Source organism: Equus quagga, chromosome 2 (assembly GCF_021613505.1).
Source record: "Equus quagga isolate Etosha38 chromosome 2, UCLA_HA_Equagga_1.0, whole genome shotgun sequence".
NCBI lineage: Eukaryota > Metazoa > Chordata > Mammalia > Perissodactyla > Equidae > Equus > Equus quagga.
The window spans coordinates 69,244,907-69,268,617 of record NC_060268.1 but is presented as its reverse complement, the minus strand read 5'-3'; the positions used below and the strand labels follow the sequence as shown (position 1 = coordinate 69,268,617).

Genomic DNA, 23,711 nt, shown 5'->3' with positions numbered 1-23,711 from the left:
CTATTGCAGCATCCCACATAAGGTAGAGGAAGACTGGCACAGATGTTAGCTCAGTGACAATCTTCCTCAAGCAAAAAAAGGAATATTGGCAACAGATGTTAGCTCAGGGCCAACCTTTCTCACCAAAAAAAAAAATACATATGACAAAGGTGAAGCACAGCATGTATAGTATGTATAAAAAGAGCAACAAAAATTAATGTATACACTTCTCCTCATATATGCATGTAACATCTCTGGAATAGATACATGTGATAACTTTGCTCTCTCTAGCAGGGATCTCACAATATTTCCAGGTTTCAGTTACCTCACCTCACGATGAAAAGAAGAGAATCCCTATACCTCTAGACTAAAATTCTATGACTCCAGAGCTCTTAAACAGAGAGTGTCAGTTAGTGAAGACTGAATTTCCATACTTTCTAGACTCAAAGGTCTCTCAGATGATGACATTATCTAAGTGGAATAAAAAAAGTGAAGTGTTGCTTTTATCATACAAATAGACGGCATCTCTTGAACTTGATAAATGATACCACTTCTGGCAGGTAAACTTTCACTATAACAGTATCCATGTTCCTCCCCTCATTCTATCCCCAAACCCTCTCTGTTCTCTAAGAATTCTCCCAGGATTATCCTCTAATTAGTCCTTTATTCTGCATCCTCTTACATGAATGTACAATATCTAATTGGCACTAGCATGTATTTTGTTTAGAAATAATTTTTAATATACATACTATATGACCTTCAACTAAATTTATAAGCACCCTGAGGGCAGAGATTTTGTGTCTTCTATTTATCTTATGTCCTTACCCCTTATCTAACAAGTGGTCTATATAAATTGATGCTAACAAGTGTTGACGGCCTAAATCAATTTCCTCCTGTCATATCTCCAACAGGAAAGATTTTCTAATTTTCAGTTTGCTACCTACATATATATAGAAATGCTCTTTCAACCATGATAGAAAAGCTACTTAAAAGTTCCATAGTTTAGAAAAAATTAAGATCTCGTAGAAAATAAAGGGTTTGGTCAGGGTGATGTCAGCATCATGGTGGAGTGAGCTATTCCCTTTGCCTCTCCCCTCTAAGTTACAACAAAACAGACATTCATTAACCAACAGAAGATTCCCTACACAGCACAACAGGACGCCTGAGAGATCCACACAGCCGTACATCTGAAAGTGAGTGGACTGGATCCCCAGAAAGCAGTGGAATCAGGTGAGCACACCCCTCCCTCTTCCCAGCAGCAGTAAGCAAGGTCACAGAGCCTCACACAGCAGCCCGGCAACACTGTAAGAGGAGGTGGGAACAGCTGAGTCTGGGGGCATGAACACTTTTGGAGTGGTAGTCACACCTGCAGGAGCACCCACTGTGCCATGGTGGCCCTGCCCATGGGAATGCTCCCCCCAGCAGCAGCAGCTCAGCCCTTGTGAAGGTGCCCCACCCACCAAACACAGCAGCTCAGCTAAACCACCCATGAGCGCAGTGCAGGTCCATGCTTGTGCAACCCACCCACTGAGCACAGAGGCCCTACCAACACTAGAGTGACCCACCAAGAGCCCACCCAAGCACAGAGCAGCCTTACCCACACAACTTCCAGCAGATGGGGCAGCATCAGAAACAAAGCTCCTGTTCCACCCCAGCAGTGACAGGTGGAATCTGCGACCTGATGCTACCACAAATGCAGAGGCAAAGGATCAATTCATCAAACACCATGATGGGGGCCAGCCCCATAGCCAAGTGGTTAAGTTTGCGCGCTTTGCTTCAGCAGCCCAGGGTTTCACTGGTTTGGTTCCTGGGTGCGGATCTAGCACCATTCATCAAGCCAGGCTGACGCAGCATCCCACATAGTAGAACTAGAAGGACCTACAACTAGAATATACAACTATGTACTAGGGGGCTTTGGGGAGAAGAAGAAGGAAAAAAAACCAAAACATCATGAAGAACTACAGTAACACTTCAGGGCAGAAGGAAAATGACAAGTCTCTAGAAACCATTCCTGAAGTCACAGAAATTTACAATCTCAATGACAGAGAATTTAAAATAGTTGTCATAAGGAAACTCAATGAGTTACAAGAAAACTCAGGCAATTCAATGATCTCAGGAATAAAATTAACGAGCAGAAGAAATACTTCACCAAAGTGACTGAAGCCCTTAAAAAAAACTATACAGAAACTCTGGATATGAAGAACACAATTAGTGAGATAAAAAATAAACTAGAAGCCATAAAAAATACAGCTGACATTACGGAGGACAGAATTAGGGAATGACAGGATAGAAATGCTTCAGGTAGAGGAGAAAGAAATAAGATTTTTAAAAAGTGAAAAAATTCTTCAAGAAATATCTGACTCAATTAGGAGAAGCAACATAAGGATTGTAGGTACTCCAGAGGGAGAAGTGGGGGAGAAAGGAGTAGACAGCTTGTTCAAAATAATAACAAGTGAGAGCTTTCCAAAACTGGGGAAGGAACTGGACTTACAAATACATGAAACCAATAGAACTCCTAATTACATCGATGCAAAAAAGACCTTCTCCAAGGCATATAATATTAAAACTGGCAAAAGTCAATAATGAAGAAAAAATATTAAGGGCAAGACAGAAGAAAATAACCTACAAAGGAACTGCTATCAGGCTTTCAGCAGATTTCTCAGCAAAAATATTACAGGCTAGGAGAGAATGGAATGATATATTTAAATACTGAAAGACAAAAACTTTCAGCCAAGAATATTCTATCCAGTGGAACTATCCTTCAGGTATCATGGAGAAATAAAAGTTTTCCCAGATAAACTAAAGCTGAGGGAGTTCCTTGACACTAGATCCCCCTTACAAGAAATGATGAAGTAAGCCCTCTTACCTGAAACACAAAGGCAAAGGTTTACAAAGCTCTGAGCAAGGAGATACATACGTAGACAAAAATCAGAAAATTGCAGCTCTCTATCTAACAGGTTAGCAAACAATTATAACATAAATGATGAAAGGAAAAAAGCATCAAAAATAACCATAAACAGTTCAATTTCACAACACAAAAAATAATAATTTGTGACAACATTAACTCAGAAATGGAAGAGGAAAGGGATGGAACCTGCTTAGGCTACAGAACATAGGAGGCTATCAGAAAATGGACTATTTCACCCATGACATTTTTTATACAAACCTCATGTTAACCACTAAACAAAAAATCAGAACACAGACACAAATCATAAATAAAGAGAAAACCATCACAGAAAATCACCAAACTGAAACGGCAGTTAGAAATATGAGGGAAGAGAAACAAGGGGAACACAGAACAACCGGAAAACAAGAGATAAAATGGCAGTATTAAGCCCCCGTAAATCAGTAATCACTCTAAATGTAAAGGGATTGAATTCTCCAATCAAATTACACAGAGTGGCTGGGTGGATTAAAAAACAAGATCCAACAATATGCTGCCTCCAGGAAACACATCTAAGCTCTAAATACAGACAAAAGCTCAGAGTGAAGGGATGATACTCCAGGGCAAATGACAAGCAAAAGAAAGCAGGTGTTGTCATGCTTATACTTATCAGACAAAGCAGACTTTGACATAAAAAAAGACAATGAGAGGGGCCAGCCCAGTGGTGCAGCAGTTAAGTTCACATGTTCTGCTTCAGCAGCCCAGGGTTTGCCAGTTCAGGTTCTTAGTGTGGACCTACGCACTGCTTGTCGAGCCATGCTATGGCAGGCATCCCACATATAAAGTAGAGGAAGATGGGCACAGATGTTAGTTCAGGGCTAATCTTCCTCAAAAAAAAAAAAAAAAGAGACAAAGAGGAGCAGTATATAATGATAAAAGGGACATTCCACCAAGAGAACATAACACTTACAAATATATATGCACCTAACACAGCAGCACCAAAGAATATAAAGCAACTATTAATAGAGCTAAAGGGAGAAATTGACAGCAATACAACAATAGTAGGAGACCTCAACATCCCACTTACACCAATGCATAGATCATCCAGACAGAAAGTCAACAAGGAAACAGTGGCCTTAAATGAAACAGTAGACCAGATGGACTTAACAGATATATATAAAACAGTCTATCCAAAAACAGAAGAATGCATATTCTGCTCAAGTGCACAAGGAACATTCTCAAAGATGGACCATACGTTGGGAAACAAGGCAAGCCTCAATAAATTTAAGAAGATTCAAATCATATCAAGCATCTTTTCTGACCACAAGTTATGAAACTAGAAATCAACTAAAAGAAAAAAGCTGGGAAAGTCACAAATATGTGGAGACTACACAACATGAAACTAACTGAACAACTATTGGGTCAATGAAGAAATCAAAGAACACCTGGAGACAAATGAAAATACAACATACCAACTCTTATGAGATGCAGCAGAAGTGGTGCTAAGAAGGAAATTTATCGCGATATAGGCCCACCTTAACAAACAAGGAAAATTTCAAATAAGTAATCTTAAACTATATCTAACAGAACTAGAAAAAGAAGAGCAAATGAAGCCCAAAGTCAGCAGGAGGAGGAAACTAATAAAAATTAGAGCAGAAATAAATGAAATAGGGACTAAAAAAAACAATAGAAAAAATCAAGGAAATTAAAAGTTGGTTCTTTGAGAAGATAAACAAAATTGACAAACCCTTACCGAGACCTACTAAGTAAAAAGAGAGAAGGCCCAAATAAAATTAGAAATGAAAGAGGAGAAATTACAATGAATACCACAGAAATACACAGGATTATAAGAGAATACTATGAAAAACTATATGCCAACAAATTGGATAACCTAGAAGAATTGGATAAATTTTTAGACTCATACAACGTCCCAAAACTGAATCAAGAAGAAACAGAGAATCTGAATAGACCAATCACAAGTAATCAAACAATAATCGAAACTCTCCCAAAAAATAAAAGTTCAGGACCAGATGGCTTCTCTGGGGAATTCTTGAAAGTAAATTTACCACCGTACTTAAAGGCATGTTTTTCCAGGTCTGATCTTCCATCTAAATGTCCTGAGAGGGTGGATGGTAAAAGATCTATCTCTATGTTATCCAACAGGCTTGACCACCTGGTTTCAGGGAAGGAGAGGCAATAACTGCCAGAGTGTTCTTTTCAGAGGCTGCAGCACCAGCTACTATTATGTGACCCTTGTCCTCAAAACTCCAATATGTCACAACATAGTAATTAAGTCCAGAGTATTAAAATCTAGCTAATTAGATACAACAAACACCCTTCCTTGGTTTAACAATCTTTTAGGTGAACTGCCATCACAGGAACTCAAGATGCATGAAATTGTGTAAATCACACAAAACAGGATCAAAACTCTCAGAGAGGAAATTTTTTATTTCAGTGCTCATCTCTAACATGCCAAAATACAGTAGTTGGATGCCAAGCCTCTGAGTTAATCATCCTCAGGGAAAAGAAAACCTATTGTAGAGGAAACCCACTCCATTTTTTAACTTCTCTAGTTGATAGATCTTAAAACATCGATTGTTCAAACTGCACCATTTCATGTAAGAAAAACAGACTACAGGAAGGTAAATGATAGCCCAAGGTCAGATATGTCTGTGGAACCATCTTACTTGTCAATTACTGAACCTCATATAAAAACTGAAAAAGTTATGATAGTCTGCAATGTGACAACCTAAAAAAAAGAACAATTGTTCATTAAACTCAGTATTTACATTGTACACTGAAAATTCTGTTATTGCCTAGGAATTCTACTAACTTTCAAAGAAAAATTTTAATGAGTTCAAATTGATACTTCTAGAAGTTAAAAACAAACTAGAATGATTTACGTGTTTAGGGACTGTGCAAGGTCCCTACACAGTTTGCGGTGATTCATGTCTAGAAGCAATACTGTACCACAGATAAATATTCACAAACACACATTTTGCAAGAAAACGGATCAGGGGATGGCCCTGTGGCCAAGTGGTTAAGTCTGCACACTCCACATCAGCAGCCCAGGGTTCACCAGTTCGGATCCTGAGCATGTGCCTACACACCACTCATTAAGCCATGCTGTGGCGGCATCCCACATAAAAGAACAAGAATGACTTACAACTAGGATATGCAAGTATGTGCTGGAGCTTTGTGGAGGGAAAAAAAAGAGGAAGATTGACACCAGATGTTAGCTCGGTGCCAATCTTCCTCACCAAAAAGTATACCTTAAAAAAAAAAGAGAGAGAGATCAATGTATTGGGAACTCACTGTTAATGTCACTCAACATGGTTATTTGATGAAACAGCTTATATCTTACTCCCCAAACTCATATTTAAAAGTCAATCATAACAGAACTGCAAATGTAAAGGGGAAAAAAGTCAAATTAAGACAATTCAAAGAAGAAATAAAAATAACCAATAATTATATGAAAAGATATTTGATCTCAATATCAATTACAGAAATACAAAACTTAAAAAGATATAGTCTTCACCCGTCAGATTAGGGGAAAAAATGTTAAAATGTAGAATACAAAGTATTGGCAAGCTATTCTCATATGCACTGATGGAGTATAAACTGAGGCATCCTTCTTTTTTTTTTTTGGCCAAGGAAGAGTCACCCTGAACTGACATCTGTTGCCAATTTTCCTCTCTTTTTGCTTGAGGAAGATTAGCCCTGAGCTAACATCTTTGCCAGTCTTCCTCTATTTTGTATGTGGGTCACTGCCACAGCATGGCTGATGAGTGGTATAGATCCCCACTCAGGCCCTGAAGCTGTGAACCCGGGCCACCAAAGCAGAACACACCGAACTCAACCATTAAACCCAGGGGATTGCCCCTGAGGCATTCTTTTAAGAGTAACTTAGCAATATATATCAAAATTTTAAAACACATAATCTTTACCCAGCTATTTCACTTCCTGGACGCCATTTTAAATAAATGCCAGCATATGTATACAAAGAGGTACATACAGGGACATTTCCTTGCAGCAAAGTTCATAAATACAAAAAAATTAGAAACAACCTAACTGTCCATCCTTGGCTAAATACAGATTATTATGCAGTTATAAGAAAAAGGAGACAGACATGCTATGAGCAAATATTTTCCAGACATACTCTTAAGTAAAAACCACTAGTTGCTAAACAATTCATAAAATATTATCCCATTTTAGAGTTAAAAGAAAAAAAATTGTGTGTGTATTACAATCTGAAAATCAACACAGAAAGAAGCCTAAAAGAATGTAAAATTGTTAACATCTGTACTTCTGAAGATGGAAGAGAGAGTTGGGAATAAGAAAGGAGACTCTGATACCTTGCTGTGCATACTGCTGTACTGTATGCATCCTTTATAAGAAGAATGTATTTTTGTACAACTTGATTTATAATCTTTAAAAGCAAAAATAAAAACTAAAAACTGTAGATTAAGAATGGGATACAAGAAAAGGGAGCGAAGACGATACCCATGGCCACAGAGAGAGCAAGACCCAGTGACAAATTCCTTCTCTTGGGCTCCCCCTACCTCCCTCTCCTCCCTTTTTAAAAAACTTCATGCAGACCACTATCCATCTGATAGCACATTCTTTCTTCAGACATATCACAATGCACAAGATCAGATTACAGCTTGCTTTACCCTAACAATGTTTTCAACCACCACACAGCCCTGCCCAAACCCCTCAAGTAGACAGGATTTGGCCTTGATAAATATCCATCAGCCACACAAACTACCACTTAAGATGGGTTTCTAATACAAATGACATTCACACACAGAGACAGTCCAACATTGTTTTTAAAGAAAAATAATTTTTTAAATAGCCTAAATAGAGTTTTCTCCATGACAAAATTTGAAAATTGGAAAGAGGCATTCTAATAAATTACGACAAAATTTTTAAAGAACAGAGTTGTCTCTGTGACAAAATTTCAAAACATGGGGATAGCATTTTAAACAAAAATTACAATAAAATCTCGAAAGAATAAATTTTAGCAAAATTACAACATTCATTCAGAAAGCCATGATTAGCTATCTAAACAAAGACTGTTGTACATTGTCAGCACAATGAAATCGACCCCTTCTGAGTAGTGACATCAGATGCCATATTCTCAATCTTCTTACCTTTCCAAAAGCAGATGCTCCAGCACAGATGTGTGTGTAACTGAACTGCTTCTGAGTTGCCAAAATCAATGGTGTCAGTTCCTCTGAGAATTAAACACATTTGATAGACACATTTCATAATATTTTCATATTCATATATTCAAGCGTAATTTAGACATTACATTTTTTCCACTGGAAAACGTTACCTGGAAGGAGGCCTTTGTATGCATCATGTTGAGCCACCAGAACTTTTGCTACACCAGCTACTTTGCAGAGATCTTGTGCCACCTACGATTAAGAGACTTTTTAATTATCCACCTAACAGAAAGACACAAATAGAGCCACCCACTATAAATATCAACAGAGCATAAAACCTTAAAGGCCACTTGCAAAAATCATTCTTATTAGAAAAGGGGCTACTTAGGAATAAAAAAAAATTCTTTAACAAAGAAAATATAATGCCAATTGATCTTGCTATCAATTGACCTTAAACAAAAATTCCTGCCCCAAAAAAGAAAAGTACTAATCAATAAACTAAAATCAACACAGCTCTTTATTCAAATTTAACTATAAACTGAGCTCTTTACCTTTTGTTCAATGCAAGTGTAAGCCATCATTTTAGAAATGGTGAAAATAAGGCAATGATTAGGTTCTCTCTCTCTCTCTCTCTCTCTCTCTCACACACACACACACACACACACACACACACACAAACTAATAACACAGCCAATACATTCCAGACTTAGGGTTTCCTGGAGGTAAAGAATAAGACCTAACCACACTGGTATACAGGCCACTGCACTTTATTTGGCAATAATTTCTGCCAATATCAAAACTAGTGAATCTGGGCCATAGAGAAAATCTTATATAATAGTCCATTGTCAGTCACTGAGTTCCTGTCCATCTACATATATTTATTTATGATGAAGCAAAATATTTTAACTCCTCATTTTTCCTGTTTGGCATCAGGATGGTGTTCTGGGAAAGCTTTCTGACCACTGAGATTTCCTTTATACAAAAGGCAATTAGAATTCCCCCTTTAAAGTCTCTTTAACTACAGCATGACTGGTTTCTGCTTTAGCAGAGACATGAAAATCATATTATGGTCTTCTGTCTTCTTGTTTACCTTCACGCTGATTCACTGATGAGTAGTCATAAAAGGCTGTGCCTTCTGCCCCCCTCAATGGACTGTAAGGTTGCAACAATATTCACTGAAGAAAGGATGCAGCACAAAAAAACCTGTGTTGAATCAAGTATTCACTGGCAGACTATCTTGTACTATAAAAACTATCTTTTTTTACCAGCAAAAACTTTAGGCACTACACAGAAGAATCACTTGCTGTTTACAATAAACAGCTAAAGAAAACAGAATAAAACTGAAATCTGCCTAGGCTATTAACAGAATCTCTTTATACAGGTACTGATTATTTTTCTTTAAGATTAGAATATGACATGATAATGAGATTATAATTGAAGAGAAGATGACTTGTTTTGATTTTTCTCAAAATAGTGTAAATAAAATAGCACTTCAAATATTTTTAAAGTAATATTAAAATAGTTATTTAAACTCACAGCAAAATAAGTGCTCAAACCCAGAACTTACATATCTGAAAGCAGGGCAATCAAAAAAGATAGCTTAGCCATGTCATCATCCATTGTGGTTAATATCAACTACATAAGATTCAATAGTTGTTAGCAGGATTTAGGTAAAGAAATTCACACAACTGAACCCCAAACCTGTTAGAATACCTTCTCTTAAGATACCAATTTCATGTAAGATATCAGAGAGAAGTGACACTAGCATTCTGAACCTGCATATTTTATCACATGCTCTGCATCAATGACATTTAATAAAAAATACGTAAACTCCTCTACAAAGAAACATGTTCTCTCCACACTTCCTCCTCTGAGGTCCAAGCCCCCAACTACACACACTCAGCAGCTACCGTGTGGTCTGAGAGGGAAGTGGTGGCTGAAGCTGGGTAAGCTTAATTGGAGTACAATTTCAACTACACTGCAGCCCAGTGGTACAATACTCTGCAAACCATATTATAGCACCTTTCCAGGGGGTTAGTTTACAAGGCTATCATTGTCTTAACAACAACAACAAAAAAAACAAAGAACATCTTTTAGTTCCAGCTATAGTTTGGAAAGTATAATACCTACATTTGAATTCTCATACCAATTAAAAATTAACACCCATGACACTTTGTCCAGATTTACCACTTTCAGGAATTACAAGCGATTAGCAAGTATATTCATCAATACAAAAAAAGGATTGGCCCTCAAAGGGGACTCAAACATTATCATTCTACTTGGTACCTGATGGCACATAATGGTGCCAGTGAAACTAAATCAAGTATGCTCATTTCAAAAGACAAAATGCTTAGTGAGCAAACCTTTTAGCTCCTTTTTCACACTTAGTAATGGTTGTGATATTGGCCATTTAATGAGAATTAGAGCCCAGTCTGGGCTAAAGTCCTCAGTATAATTCTCTGTCGCATCGTTCCCGGTCTCTTGATAGAGATTGTATTTGCTATGGTTGACCTTAAAAATTTCTCACCTTGTCACATTTGGTTCCAGCTACTAAGCAGGACACCTCACCTCCAAGATGTTTGGCTGCAGTGATGGTATTTAATGTAATAGGTGCTAGGGTATTATTTGCATGTTCAGCTATTACCAGGGTACTCTGAAATCGTAGCAATGAGGCCTAAAAAGAGGGAAAAAAAAGGGAAAAGAATGTTGTCACACAAGTAGGGTTTTTTTTACTCTAATTGTTAAGCACATGTACTTTAAAGAAAACTATACATAATACTCAGTTCTATAAATGTATTTATAAAGTATTTGTTCACTAGCAAAAATTGAGTTATTTGTATCTATCACTCTATTACTAATATTTTTCCCTAACATGAAACATGCAAATTAGTTTTACTGTTAGAAAAAATTTTTAATTATTTCAAAAAAAACCTTCCCACTAATCTATGTTCAATTAGAAACTGCCAAATATATCTACATTTAAAATCCTTAGAACATATTAACCGTCAAACTAAGAATCAAACTATTACCAATTACATTCACCTGCAGCAATACTGCTAAAGAGTACAGTATATCCAGAAATAATGGATCTGAAATCAGTTACTAGAGTTGATTTTATTGCTTCAGGCAAAATGCATTCAATACCAAAATAAAAGATAATGTAAATCTGTCTTTGAAAATACAACACTACATAGCAATTTTGCTGAAGTTTCAACTGTTCAAATATGCTTCCAAATTCAAAAAAGAAGCTTGTAGACAGTATCTTGGAACCAACCAATATCCACTCATATCTACTGTGGATTATCAAGAGATCACCAATAGTTCATGCTCACCTGGAATAATTCCAAACACCAGGAACACATAGATGGACAAAAATGGACCCTGTGCTCAAAGATTTGAAGGGAAATAAGACTTGCTCACACACAATTATAAGTCAGAACAGTTTTTCAGTTAATGAAGAGATCCAAAATGTTGGAGGCTGCAAAGCATGAAGTAGAGAATCATGAGGAAGAAAGGAACGAAGTTCAGGTGTTCCTGTCATGCGAAAAGAGGAGGACGGGCACCACAGGCATGAGGAAAGAAGAAAACTCTGGAACTATCCTTGTGGGAAATGGCAATGAGAAAAAGAGGCACTGACGATTGTGTGGCTTAACTCAGCAATAATCTTCAGACCTGGAGTTGGAGTGAAGAAAGCATAGTATAAAATTTACCCAGAGCTGGAAATTTACAAGGAGGGTATGAATGAAGGGAAGCCAGACAGGAAACCATAATGCTGGTTACACAACTAAATTTACAAAATACCTGTTTTCATTTATATATTGTAAATATCAATGGTTACATTTTAATATTTTTCACCTTTTCATTAATATAGTATATAAGCATACCAGTTAACCAGTCTCTGCAGCCATCTGGGTTATCAGTAATTTTTTATTATTATAAACAATGCAGAGAAGACCATCCTCAGAGCTAAATCTTTGCACTGATGCTCAACAGATGACAGTTCCCTTATTTTCCTAGAAAGAGTTTTCTGTCTGGAAGCCGGCCAGACTCTACTCTAGCTATTCTGCTTCCACAGAAGACTAAGCCAGATTCTGTGCAACCTTCAAGAAGATAGGAACCCTCCTACCCCTCTACTCTACATACCTACACACCTACCTACCTCCTACACTACCAGTTCATCCCTAACCTTCTCCTCAGCCCTCTAAACGTCCTCTATCCTTGATGAACTCAATCACAGAGCTGGGGACCAGAGACTCTAGCGTAAGCATCCCTGGAGTAGAAATGCTTCCTGAGCCACACCAACCTGAGGGTGGGAAGAGGAAGAGATGAGCACAGCAGGACATGCCAGAGGAAGGAATCACTGCACTGTGTATCAATAGGTGACATTTTTTGTCTTTTTCCTCCCTTTTTGTTTAGTTGAAGCAAGGAAAGGGGAGAAAATGAGACTTTTGTTGTTGTCAAATCAAGTACCTGTCTGTATATCTTTTTCTTTTTTACAATAAAAAATTACCTTCTTACACAAGCTGGTTTAAATTAACATTAGAAATCTTAATGCGTATCTTAAGATGCTTTTCTAATGAAAAATTCCTAGAAGTGTTAGATCAAGAGGTAGGCACACTTTTAAGGCTTTTTAACACTGACTGACACAAACCATTCTCCATAAAAGTTATAGCAATTCACAACAATTCACAATCCTTGGGAGGGAATGAAAGTTTTTAGAAGACAAATACCATACCTGTTCTTTTTTTTTTTTTTGAGGAAGATTAGCCCCGAGCTAACATCTGCTGCCAATTCTCTTTTTGTTGAGGAAGACTGGCCATAAGCTAACATCTGTGCCCATCTTCCTCTACTTTATATGTGGGACGCCTACCACAGCGTGGCTTGACAAGCCATGCATAGGTCCACACCTGGGATCTAAACCGGCGAACCCTGGCCGCCAAAGCAGAATGTGTGAACTTAACCGCTGCGCCACCAGGCCGGCCCCGTACCTGTTCATTTTTTTATCCCCAGAGTCTAACACAAATATATATCTGTAGAATTACATGGTGGGGGCCGGCCTGGTGATGCAGCAGTCAAGTGCCCTTCTCAGCGGCCCAGGGTTCACCAGTTCGGATCCCAGGTGCGGACATGGAACCACTTGGCAAGCCATGCTGTGGCAGGCGTCCCACGTATAAAAAAAAGTGGAGGAAGATGGGCATGGATGTTAGCTCAGGACCAGTCTTCCTCAGCAAAAACAGGAGGATTGGCAGTAGTTAGCTCAGGGCTAATCTTCCTCAAAAAAAAAAAAAGGAAAAAAAAGAATTACATGGTACTTTTTCTTTTTTAACCAGAAGAGCATAATATCTCGTAAAGAACTTTGTAATTAGGACTCAATGGAACAATTTATGATTTAAATCACATTTCACAAGAATTGCCAGTAACAAACTATTTATTACCAATAAATATCAGACATCATATTTCTGATGTTTCACACATCGTTTACCATAAAAATTAGGAGATTTCCATCACCATTTGAAGAATAAATCCAAGATTTGGTGGCAGAAAGCCCATATTTGCTGTAAATTATAGTTCTATCATAAGATAATTTAGGTAGTTCTCCTAAGGAATCATCAAGTTTTCTAGAACTTCCAGAGGGACACTGTATATTCTTTTCAAAAGACAGTTCACTGTTCAAAGTTAGATTTATGAGGGTAAACAAAAGAAAATATATAAGAACACACTCAGTCCATCTGTCTGATCAATCTTTACTAAGCATAAAAGCATTTTTTAATACTAAGTTTCCTTCTAACTCAACGTTCTACCTTCTATTTCTTAGACACTACCTAAAGAGAAGCTCCATCATCTAAACAGTTATGGGGCTTAATTCAGCAATAATAGCTGTGTGTAGCCTAGAGCAGGAGAAATTGGTCTGTGACCTTCAAGATGTTACTCCTCAACCTACAGCCCAGTTTCTTCATCTGTGAATTGAGGGAAACAAACTAGATCAGATGTTTTCAAACTACACTCCACAAAAAGCTAAGGTTTTCAGGGAGGCAGCTAAGGTTTTCAGGGAGGCAGCTAAGGAATGAACCACCACAAAGGATAAAGTAGGAACCAGGCAGGTAGGGCTGCCAGAACGGCCCATAGCTTTGCTTTAACCAAATTAACCAAACTAACATTTACAGAGCACTGTACTAAGCATATATAGAAAAAACACCTTATTTAAAACTCATAAAACTTCTATGATGTAGGTACTATTATTACCCTGACTTTACAGATGAGGACACTGGAGCTTAGAAGCTACATAGCTAGGAAGTAGAGCCATGTTAAAAGTCCAAGTAGTCAGACTTCAGAAATTGGGTTTTTTAATTACCAGCTCACATCAAAGCACCATCATTTTTAGCTGTTGTATATATGGGTCATTCGTATAAGATTTCACCTAGCAAATATTCTCCTGATTTTTTAAAAAACAGCCCTGGTCAAAAAGAAACAAAAAAAGGTGACATCAAAGGCCTCTTCCAGCTCTAAAAATTCTATAACACTAAAATCCTATCTTAAGTAACAGAGAGGCATAGAATATCATTAAAGATTCAAAAAGTACAGGTCCATTACTGAAAAGGTTTTTAAACAAAAGTCATTTTATTATCTTATGACCCACTGCATTGGTATACTTTAGGGCCCTCTTTTTTATGGGGAAAAAAGGAGCCCAATTCTTAAACATTTAAAAATAACTATTGAAATAATAAGGTAACTGCCCAGAAAGAAATCTCAGTCTCTTCAAAACAACGCTACTTAAATTAAAATTAATTAACGCAGACTGCTGCCACCATAACTCTTGGTCATCACCTTTATCTGGACCCTCAAAACTCCCTGGCAATGTTACTACGATATCCTTGTTGGCACTCACTTACTCTCCATAGCAACTATTTCAATTATCTCCTTCTGATGTTTCTCAAACTGCGAACACAATCTGCTCCCTGCTCTCAGAAGAGAGCCTTACTTCCTACTTCAAAATGAAAACTGAAGCCATCAGAATGAACCTCCTTCCCCTTCCTGATATCCAACACAGAAATTTCTGCCCCTGCCTATCACAGTGGAAGCTGCTGCAGGTCCTTCCTCCTGGATCTGATCCCTTCATCCTCTCTTTTTCTTTTTCTGAGGAAGATTAGCCCTGCGCTAACATCTGCTGCCAATCCTCCTCTTTTTGCTGAGGAAGACTGGCCCTGAGCTCGCATCCATGCCCATCTTACTCTACGTTATACATGGGACGACTACCACAGCATGGCGTGCCAAGCGGTGCCATGTCCTCACCCGGGATCCAAACCGGCGAACCCCGGGCTGCCGACGCGGAATGTGCCCAGTTAACTGCTGTGTCACCAAGCTGGCGCCCCTCCTTCATCCTTTCAAATCTAGTCAGACTTCTTTCTGTAATCTCCTCTAAGTAATGTCTCCAACCCCTCCCTTTTCCCAGGCTTCCTCCCATCAACATTTTCACAAGTATGAGGCTCTCCCAACTTTAAAGGACCCCAAAATTAAAAACCCACTACTCCACCTTCCACTCCAGCTTTCTAATTCCTCATCTCCCACTCATGCCTCAACTACTTGCATTCTGGCTTCTGCTCTCACCAAAATTACCAAGAGATACTTTTCAGGCTTTACCTTGCCTTTATTATAGCACTTATCCACACTTGACTATATTCACCTGATTAACTTGTCTTCCCCACTTGATTTTGATTACAGGGGCCATATCTGATTTTCTTACCACTATAACCCTAGCCTCTACTTCAGTGTCTAGCACAGAGTATACATCCAGTAAATAAACTGAGCATTCTCTTTAAAAACCTCTTCATCAAAAGAATGAGATGACAAGCAACAGACTGGGAGAAAATATTTGCAAAAAACATCTTTCTGATAAAGGACTGTTACCTGAAATATGCAAAGAACTCTTAAAACTCAACAACAAGAAGTGAACAAATTGGGCCCGGCCCGGTGGCACAGCAGTTAAGTGTGCACGTTCTGCTTTGGCAGCACGGGGATCGCTGGTTCAGATCCCGGGTGTGGACATGGCATTGCTTGGCAAGCCATGCTGTGGCAGGCGACCCACATATAAAGTGGAAGAGGATGGGCATGGATGTTAGCTCTGGGCCAGCCTTCCTCAGCAAAAAGAGGAGGATTGGTGGCAAATGTCAGCTCAGGGCTGGTCTTCCTCAAAAAAAACAAAAAAAAACAAAAACAAAAAGAAATGAACAAATTGATTTAGAAATGGGCTAAAGATCTGAACAGATACCTCACTAAAGAAGATATATAGATGGTAAATAAACACATGTAAAGATGCTAAATATCATATGTCATTAGGGAACTGCAAATTAAAACAAGAATGAGATACCACTACACACCTATTAGAATGGTGAAAATCCAAAACACTGACAACACCAAATGTTGGTGAGGATGTGGAGCAATAGAAACTCTGGTGGAAATTCAAAATGATATAGCCACTTTGGAAGACAGTTTGGCACTTTCTCACAAAATTAAATATCTCTTGCCATACGATCCAGCAGTCGTGCTCCTTAACATTTACCCAAATAAGCTGAAAACTCATTTTATGAGTTTATGTCCACACAAAAACCTGCCCACAGATGTCTACAGCACCTTTATTCATAATTGCCAAAACTTAGTAGCAACCAAAGTGTCCTTCAGCAGATGAATGAATAAACTGTGGTACTTTCAGCAAATGGAATATAATTCAGTGCTAAAAAAAATTAAAAAAAGAGCTATCAGGCCATGAAAAGGCATGGAGGAAACTTAAATGCATATTACTAAGTGAAAAGATAGTCTGAAAAGGCTACATACTGTATGGTTCCCCCAAATGACATGCTGGAAAGGCAAAGCTATGCAGACAATAAAAAGATCAGTAGTTGCCGGCCAGGGTTGGGGGGGAGGGCAGGGATGAATAGACAGAACACAGAGGATTTTAGGGCAGTATGATACTACAACAGTGGATACACGTCACTGTACATTTGTCAAAATCCACAGAATGTGTAACACCAAGAGTGAACCCTAATGTAAACTATGAATCTTGGGTGCTAATGATGTGTCAAGGTAGGTTCATCAATTGTAACAAATGTACCACTCTAGTGGAAGCTATTGATAGTGAAGGAGGCTGCGTGGGTAGGAGGCAAGGAGGATATGGGAACACTCTGCACTTTCTGCTCAATTTTGCTGTGAATCTAAAACTGCTCCAGAAAATAAAGTCTACCTTTTTTTTAATCTTGTTGCTTTAAAAACATCCTTTTAGTACTTCTACTTTATACATTGAACTATAAAAAGCTATTTTAAGACTCTAGATCAGCCATTCTCCAATGTTGCTCATCTGAGGCACAGAAAATGATGTAAATGACTATTTTCTTAATTCTCCCAAGAATGAACACAGCTAGGACCATTCTAGACACACAGGTGAGAAGTTAATTCATTACATTCAGTGGATGCTTTAAGATTATAAAAGCTTGTTTCCACCTTACACTTGCCTCTTCCTTTGGTGTGTGTGGGTGTGCAATATGTTTATTGGGAAGTACTCTTGGGAACAACATCCATGAGGCATCAAGGAAACAGGACTGGGCAGTGGAAGAAGTTGAACTGCAAAACTGCAATGCAGTCACAACAAAGATCTCAGCTGATCCCACAAGGAGCCCTGGAGCTAGGATGGCCCTTCAGAGTGGTGCAGAACTGAAGCAAGGGGGATGTAAATCTTGCTTTTCACACTGTGTCATTACTCCAGGACTATCTTTTCTTAATTTCCAGGGTCCTTTCAGCTTGATCCACCTTACCTTAGACAGATTCACATGGACTTTTAGTTTTGTTTTTTTTTAATAATCAAATGCGACTGATGCTTTCTCTTGTTTCTAATTCAACTCTAGAAATAATGCCACATTAAAAAAGATATGTATCTAATAACACATACAATATGAACAGAATTAAAACAATGATAAACAGATGATTTAAGACACACAAAACTCAAAAACAAAGTGACATTTTCATCTAAAGAAAATCCTTCACCCTTACTATTACTTCATCACCCAATAACAATAGTTGCAGAGCACCTTAGTTTACAAAGTAATTTCACACCTATCTTTTCAGAGTTTTTCTAGGCCCCTAACTAGATTAATCCTCTCCCTCATTACATTTCCCCAAAAAGTCTATACACTTTTCTGTTACAATGATTACACTTAAAATAACATGTTCAATGTCTGTCTTCCCCAGTCTATTCTTACCACGTGGGAAGGGATTAGGTGTGTCTTGTTCTCCACTGTGAGCTCAGCACCTACATTTGTGCCTGGCACATAGCTGGCATTCAATGAATGTTTAGCACATAAATGAAAAGCTTCCCTCAAAGGATCAAAAACTAAAAAGCAACTGTTTCTATCTCATTGATAATTATCTAAGCACTTACACGTGTACCCCCCAAGAACAGTACAAAAACTTGTTAAATTACTAAGACAGATACCTCATCATGCTTTTAGGGAACTTATCTAGACTACTGACTAGACTTATGTCCAAATAGTAAAATGTGAAGTTTTCTTTCACCTACCAGCCACATACGCTTATTAAGTTGATTGACCTTTATGAGATGGTGTACTTCTTGAGGGCCGAGTTGAAAGGGGTTATCATCTTCTCTCCACCCTTTCAGAGCCAAATTTCTTGAAAATAATGCCTGTACACTCCACTTTATTGCCTCACCTCTCTCTTTCTCCCTTACTCACAGCAAAACGGCTTTCACTTCCACTACAACACTGAACCCAATCTCGTCAAAGTCACCAATAACCTTGTTACAGCTAAGTCCAATGAACATGCTTTGGTCCTTCTCTTATTCAACCTTAACAGTTTTGACACTGATTTTGAACTAAGGAGTTCCTGCTGTGACTTTAACTCTATGTCCATATAGTAAACTACCACAGATGTTAGGGGGGAAAAAAACAGCTGGACTCCAACTCCCTACTTTACCCTTACAAACCAGTTTAAAACCTAAAGTAGTAAGAATAATTTTCACCTACTTCTCCCAACCATCTTTGAAAGCTAAGTGGGGTAAGTGTAAGGGAGGGGAAGTGTGAGGGTCTCTAACCCTTTCTTTTGAGGGTCTTTGCTTCTTAACTCCAAAATAAAAAAGCAGGAATAAGCTATAAAATCTTTCCAAGTTCTACTGAAACAGATAAATAACATACAAAGTCACCTATCCCTATTTTAACATACATTTTGCAATAATAAAATGTGTATTACATTTCTGTACTTAAATAACCGACTTTAACCTCTTTAGCAATATGGTAGCTTTTAATCATGTCTGGAAATGTCATATAACATTGATTACAATATTAAAAACAGTCGATCTACTTCACTTTAAAAACAGAGAAGACCCTTAGCAGACACATCGGTAGGCAGCACAATTTTATGGAATTCACCTTATGCAATAAATCTTTTAGAACCAGATGGAAATTGGCTGTCTTCTTTCAAAAGAAATTAAAATTTACATGCAAATTACAGAGTTCAGTCTCATTCATCAATGCTAGACTATGGACTCTGAAAAATGTCGTGTTCTTTCATACCAGTTTCACAGCTTCTGAATCATGATGGATATGCCTTCCTGTCTGGCAATGAACACAGTAACAGGAACACTTGAGCAATCTTGAAAAGTATTGCTTTACTCTCCATATAAAATATTTCTTTGGTATCTTATTAGTCAACAAATCAATTTCAAATGCAAATGAATAAAATGCTAATAAATCAGATTAATATCCCCACAAGAATGCTAACCAACTGCAAATGACTACCTATTGTCCTCTTAGCGTGTTCTCTAGCTCTTTATTGTAGATGTAAAATACCACTTCATTAACAGACGGCATTGAGAAGGCCCCAAAGATGAAGGATTTTGCTCAAGGGCATAAATCAATCAAAACTGGAAACGGAACTTAAGATACCAAATGCAAGTCATTTAACTAACATTCTAACAGTTTAAGGTATCTCTTTTTTTTCTCATTAATTGCAGTAAAAGACATATCATAAAATTTACCATCTTAACCATTTTTAAGTGTACAGTTTAGTAGTGTTAGCTATATTCAGTGTTGTGTTAACAGTTTAAGGTAATCTTTTAAATCTTTTAATAGATTAATCCATTATTAAAAATATGGTTTTGTGAAAATCTATCTTCCTAAATTTACTCATGGTTAGCTACAGAACAATTTTTTAAAATTTCAAGAGTGGAGATTTTAGATAAGCTATTCTGACTTTATGAGATCACAAATATAAGTAAACAGGAGCCAGACTGAAGGGACTCCCACTTTAGAAATATGGGACAACTTGAGCATCAAAAAATTTAAGAGTAGTAATGGATTATAACCCACTAAATAAAATAAGGATCCATGACTCCATAAATAAAAACATAAATAAGCAAGAAGATAATGTTCTTCCTTATAACAGAAACAGAATGCTAATAAAAGCAGAATGGATGATAGAATTAGAAAAATCACTATTTTACATCACACTAACCATTACTCAGGCAAGAATCATCAACAGATGTTAAGACTAGTGGGTGAAAATTTGATGAGAAACAGGAGAGTTACATAGTCTCAAGGTATCTCCCCACAAATTAGTTAAAAATCACAAAGGGAGGAGTAGTAACTTGATAGTGGAGAAACCAGGTGAACAACACTTCAGCCAAGTAATTAAAGTTACCACTACCAACAATGGGATAAACCAACACTATGAGCCTCCTTATATGATGCGCTGAGAACACAGTATCACTCCTGTGATACTCCTGCCAAAAATACATAACCTGAATCTAATTATGAGGAAAAACAGCAGACAAACCTAAATTGGGGGACAGTCAACAAAATAGAAGGCCTGTACTCTTCAAAAATGTCAATGCCATCAAAGCCAAAGAAAGGCTGAGGAACTTTTTGAACCAAGACTAAATAGACATGAAAACTAAATACAAGGCATGATCCTGGACTATCCTAGGCCACAACAAGAAAAACTGCTATGATATTAATAAGACAATTGGCAATATTTGAATAATGTCTGTAGATTAGATAATAGTATTATATCATTGTTAAACTTGCTGATTTTGCCAATTATATCGCGGTTATGAAAGGTAAACCTCCTTGTTCTTAGAAAATACAATGAATTATTTAGGAGTAAACATCATGTCTGCAACATATTCTCAAATGGTTAAAAAAAAAATAATACGTATATAGGAAGAGACATAAAGCAAATGTCCCAAACTGTTAACAGCTGGTGAAATTCAGCAAAGGGTTGTGAGATTTCTTCATATTATTCTTGAAACTTTTCTGTAAGTTTGAAATTTCAAAACTTAAAAAAGTTAAATAGGTATGTGTATTTATGTATCCATTTTAGAAGCGTTCCTGCCATTTTCTTATACACTTGAAATTCAAATCTCTCAAACGTTCTTAATGACTTTAGAGCAGCCACTCTACTTAGCTTGACTTCAAATTTTATAAATAAATCGAGGTCAAAGTCTTTGGCAAACCACAGTAAAGATTTGGAAATACTGTCTATGTATATTGGCAAACTGTGTTCATAATAATTATTTAAGCTAATCATTCCACTTTTTTCTGTTAGCTCTACAAAATAACTGAGTCCTAAATTCTCCCCACCCCAATTATTTCACTTACGCCATACTTCTAACCTGTCCACAAAACTTCCTTCCAATTACTGCACAGAGAAGTATTTTTCTGCTAGTCTGGCTTTGATACCTAGAATTTTTCCAAATACATGACTTTAACTTGTTTCTGTCTAGATCTTCTGAGGAAAATAATCTCATGGGGAAAGAATAAACACTGACCTGAAAGATGTGAGTGTGAACTTTTTTGGGGGGCAGGATTTTTTAATGGAACAAGGAACACAGAAGAAAACATCCTACAGGCATCTAGAAAGATTGCCACCTATATCTCAGGGCGAAAATCCCAGTGGTGGATGGGAAAACATGCACGCACAAAAAAATTGCAAAAACATTACAAACCACTAGGAAAGTTTCTCACCCAAGTTTAGCAAGCAGTCTTCTCACTTAACCTAACTGTAAATTAGAAAATCTACAAAATCCACAATATAAACTGTTATTGACTTGTAATCGGTCAACCTCCAAATATCGTTGTCCCATAGTATTAAGACAAAAATATATTTTCTACCAGTCTTTCTCACAATAGAAGAGAGAAACGTGGTAAACTTATGATTTATCACTAACGAAAGCATCAAAAACTTACTACTACCAACACATCCCTGGCTATTTAACCAACAATCTGCTGATTTAAAAGCAAGTCAGCATGCAGTACAAAAAGACGGCTGCCTTTCAAAATTGGCTAAAGCTGTCAAACTGGATGACACACTTCATACAATCACCTAACTGAGCACTGCCCCATTAGCCAGAACAGAGCAAGTTTCCATAGCCACACCGCCCTTTACACCCAGCCCATGACTGAGAGCATTCGAGCAGCCACAACGCCCCCAGTGAAAATGTTTAACTCTTCCAGAAAAGTCGGCTTCCACGCTGAATTCAGGTTTAAAACTCGTTCCAAGAGGGTATTCCAGAAGCGACATTTTCCTCCCTCAGGTAAAGATTTCCCTGGGGCGTAGCTGCTCGCTCCCTGCCAAGCGCGAAGAGTAAACCTGGAGGGTTGGAGAGGAGCTGGGGAGACGGCGGAGAGGAGGACAGGCAGTGGAAGCGCAGGGTCCTTACTCTGGGTCACCCTGACCCCCGACCTCTGACCTCGCTCCCCAGCTGGCGGCCTGGAAGGAGTCAAGGGCAGGCCCCAGAACTTTGGCCCGGGCCCGAGGCCAGCCGGAGTCTGCCTTCGCGAGGGCCAGTCAGGTCTGTGGGAGCCGGTGACCTTCGCGAAGACACTCACAGGGACGACAGGTTGAGGCTGGACCGTCGCCGAGTTCGGCCCTCCCCGCCTCTACTCACCGCCAGCCGGAGCTGCCCAGGAGCCGCCACTCGGAACATGGTCTCTGCTCCCTCCCGCCTCGCGGCACCTTCGGCTTCACAACACCCCTGAGCCGGACCAAGCTGCGCCGCCTCCGCCAGTCACAGTAACGCTCGCGAGACACGAGAACGAGAGCTGACGCCCCAGGCGAGGAGAGCGAGCTCACGGTTCCTGCCTGGCCATTGGATGGTCGCGCAGCCAATGAGGACAGCGGAAAGTTAAGGGCTGGACTGGGGAGTGGGGCCAAGGTGAGGCTGTTCTCTAGGAGGTCTCCGGGGAAGCGAGGTGCAGGAATGCTGGGGCAAAGCAGGCGAGCTGCTGGTGACAGTGCCCTAGGCCGCCTCCCAGCCCCACAGTGGGCAACGTTGTTAGAGTGAACGTTCCCACTGAGCTGCTAACGTCGCTATTGCCAGCTCTTTGGATGAAGTCCACCCCTCTCACTCCAGTTGTTCTTTTGCTCACTCTTTTATTCACAGACCTCAACGCTACATCTGCAATGTGCTAAACACGTTTTCCAGATCAAGGAAATATAATAAAAGGATGTATAAGATGTTGACTTCACGAGACTGGAGGAAACATACAAGTAAACATATCATTGCTATGATATGGAGGGATTCACTGAATTGGTGATATTTGAGCTGGGTTCCGGTAGAAGGAACCACATGGGCACCAACAGGTAAGGAACATGACAGGAAGGTTCAAGGACAAGGGGTA

General features: G+C 38.6%; 1 protein-coding gene across 1 annotated transcript in view; it reads right to left on the bottom strand.

Moving 5' to 3' along the window:
- Positions 1 to 23,117, bottom strand: part of ETFA (electron transfer flavoprotein subunit alpha) — a 76,247-nt gene extending 53,130 nt beyond the window's left edge. The window contains exons 1-4 of the mRNA XM_046650770.1: positions 22,979 to 23,117; positions 10,559 to 10,705; positions 8,202 to 8,283; positions 8,017 to 8,099 (exon numbers count right to left, since the gene is read on the bottom strand). Of these exons, the coding sequence (XP_046506726.1) occupies positions 8,017 to 8,099; positions 8,202 to 8,283; positions 10,559 to 10,705; positions 22,979 to 23,017 (351 nt within the window). The 5' untranslated portion in view covers positions 23,018 to 23,117. The remainder of the gene's footprint in view (positions 1 to 8,016; positions 8,100 to 8,201; positions 8,284 to 10,558; positions 10,706 to 22,978) is intronic.
- Between the last annotated feature and the right edge of the window lie 594 nt (positions 23,118 to 23,711).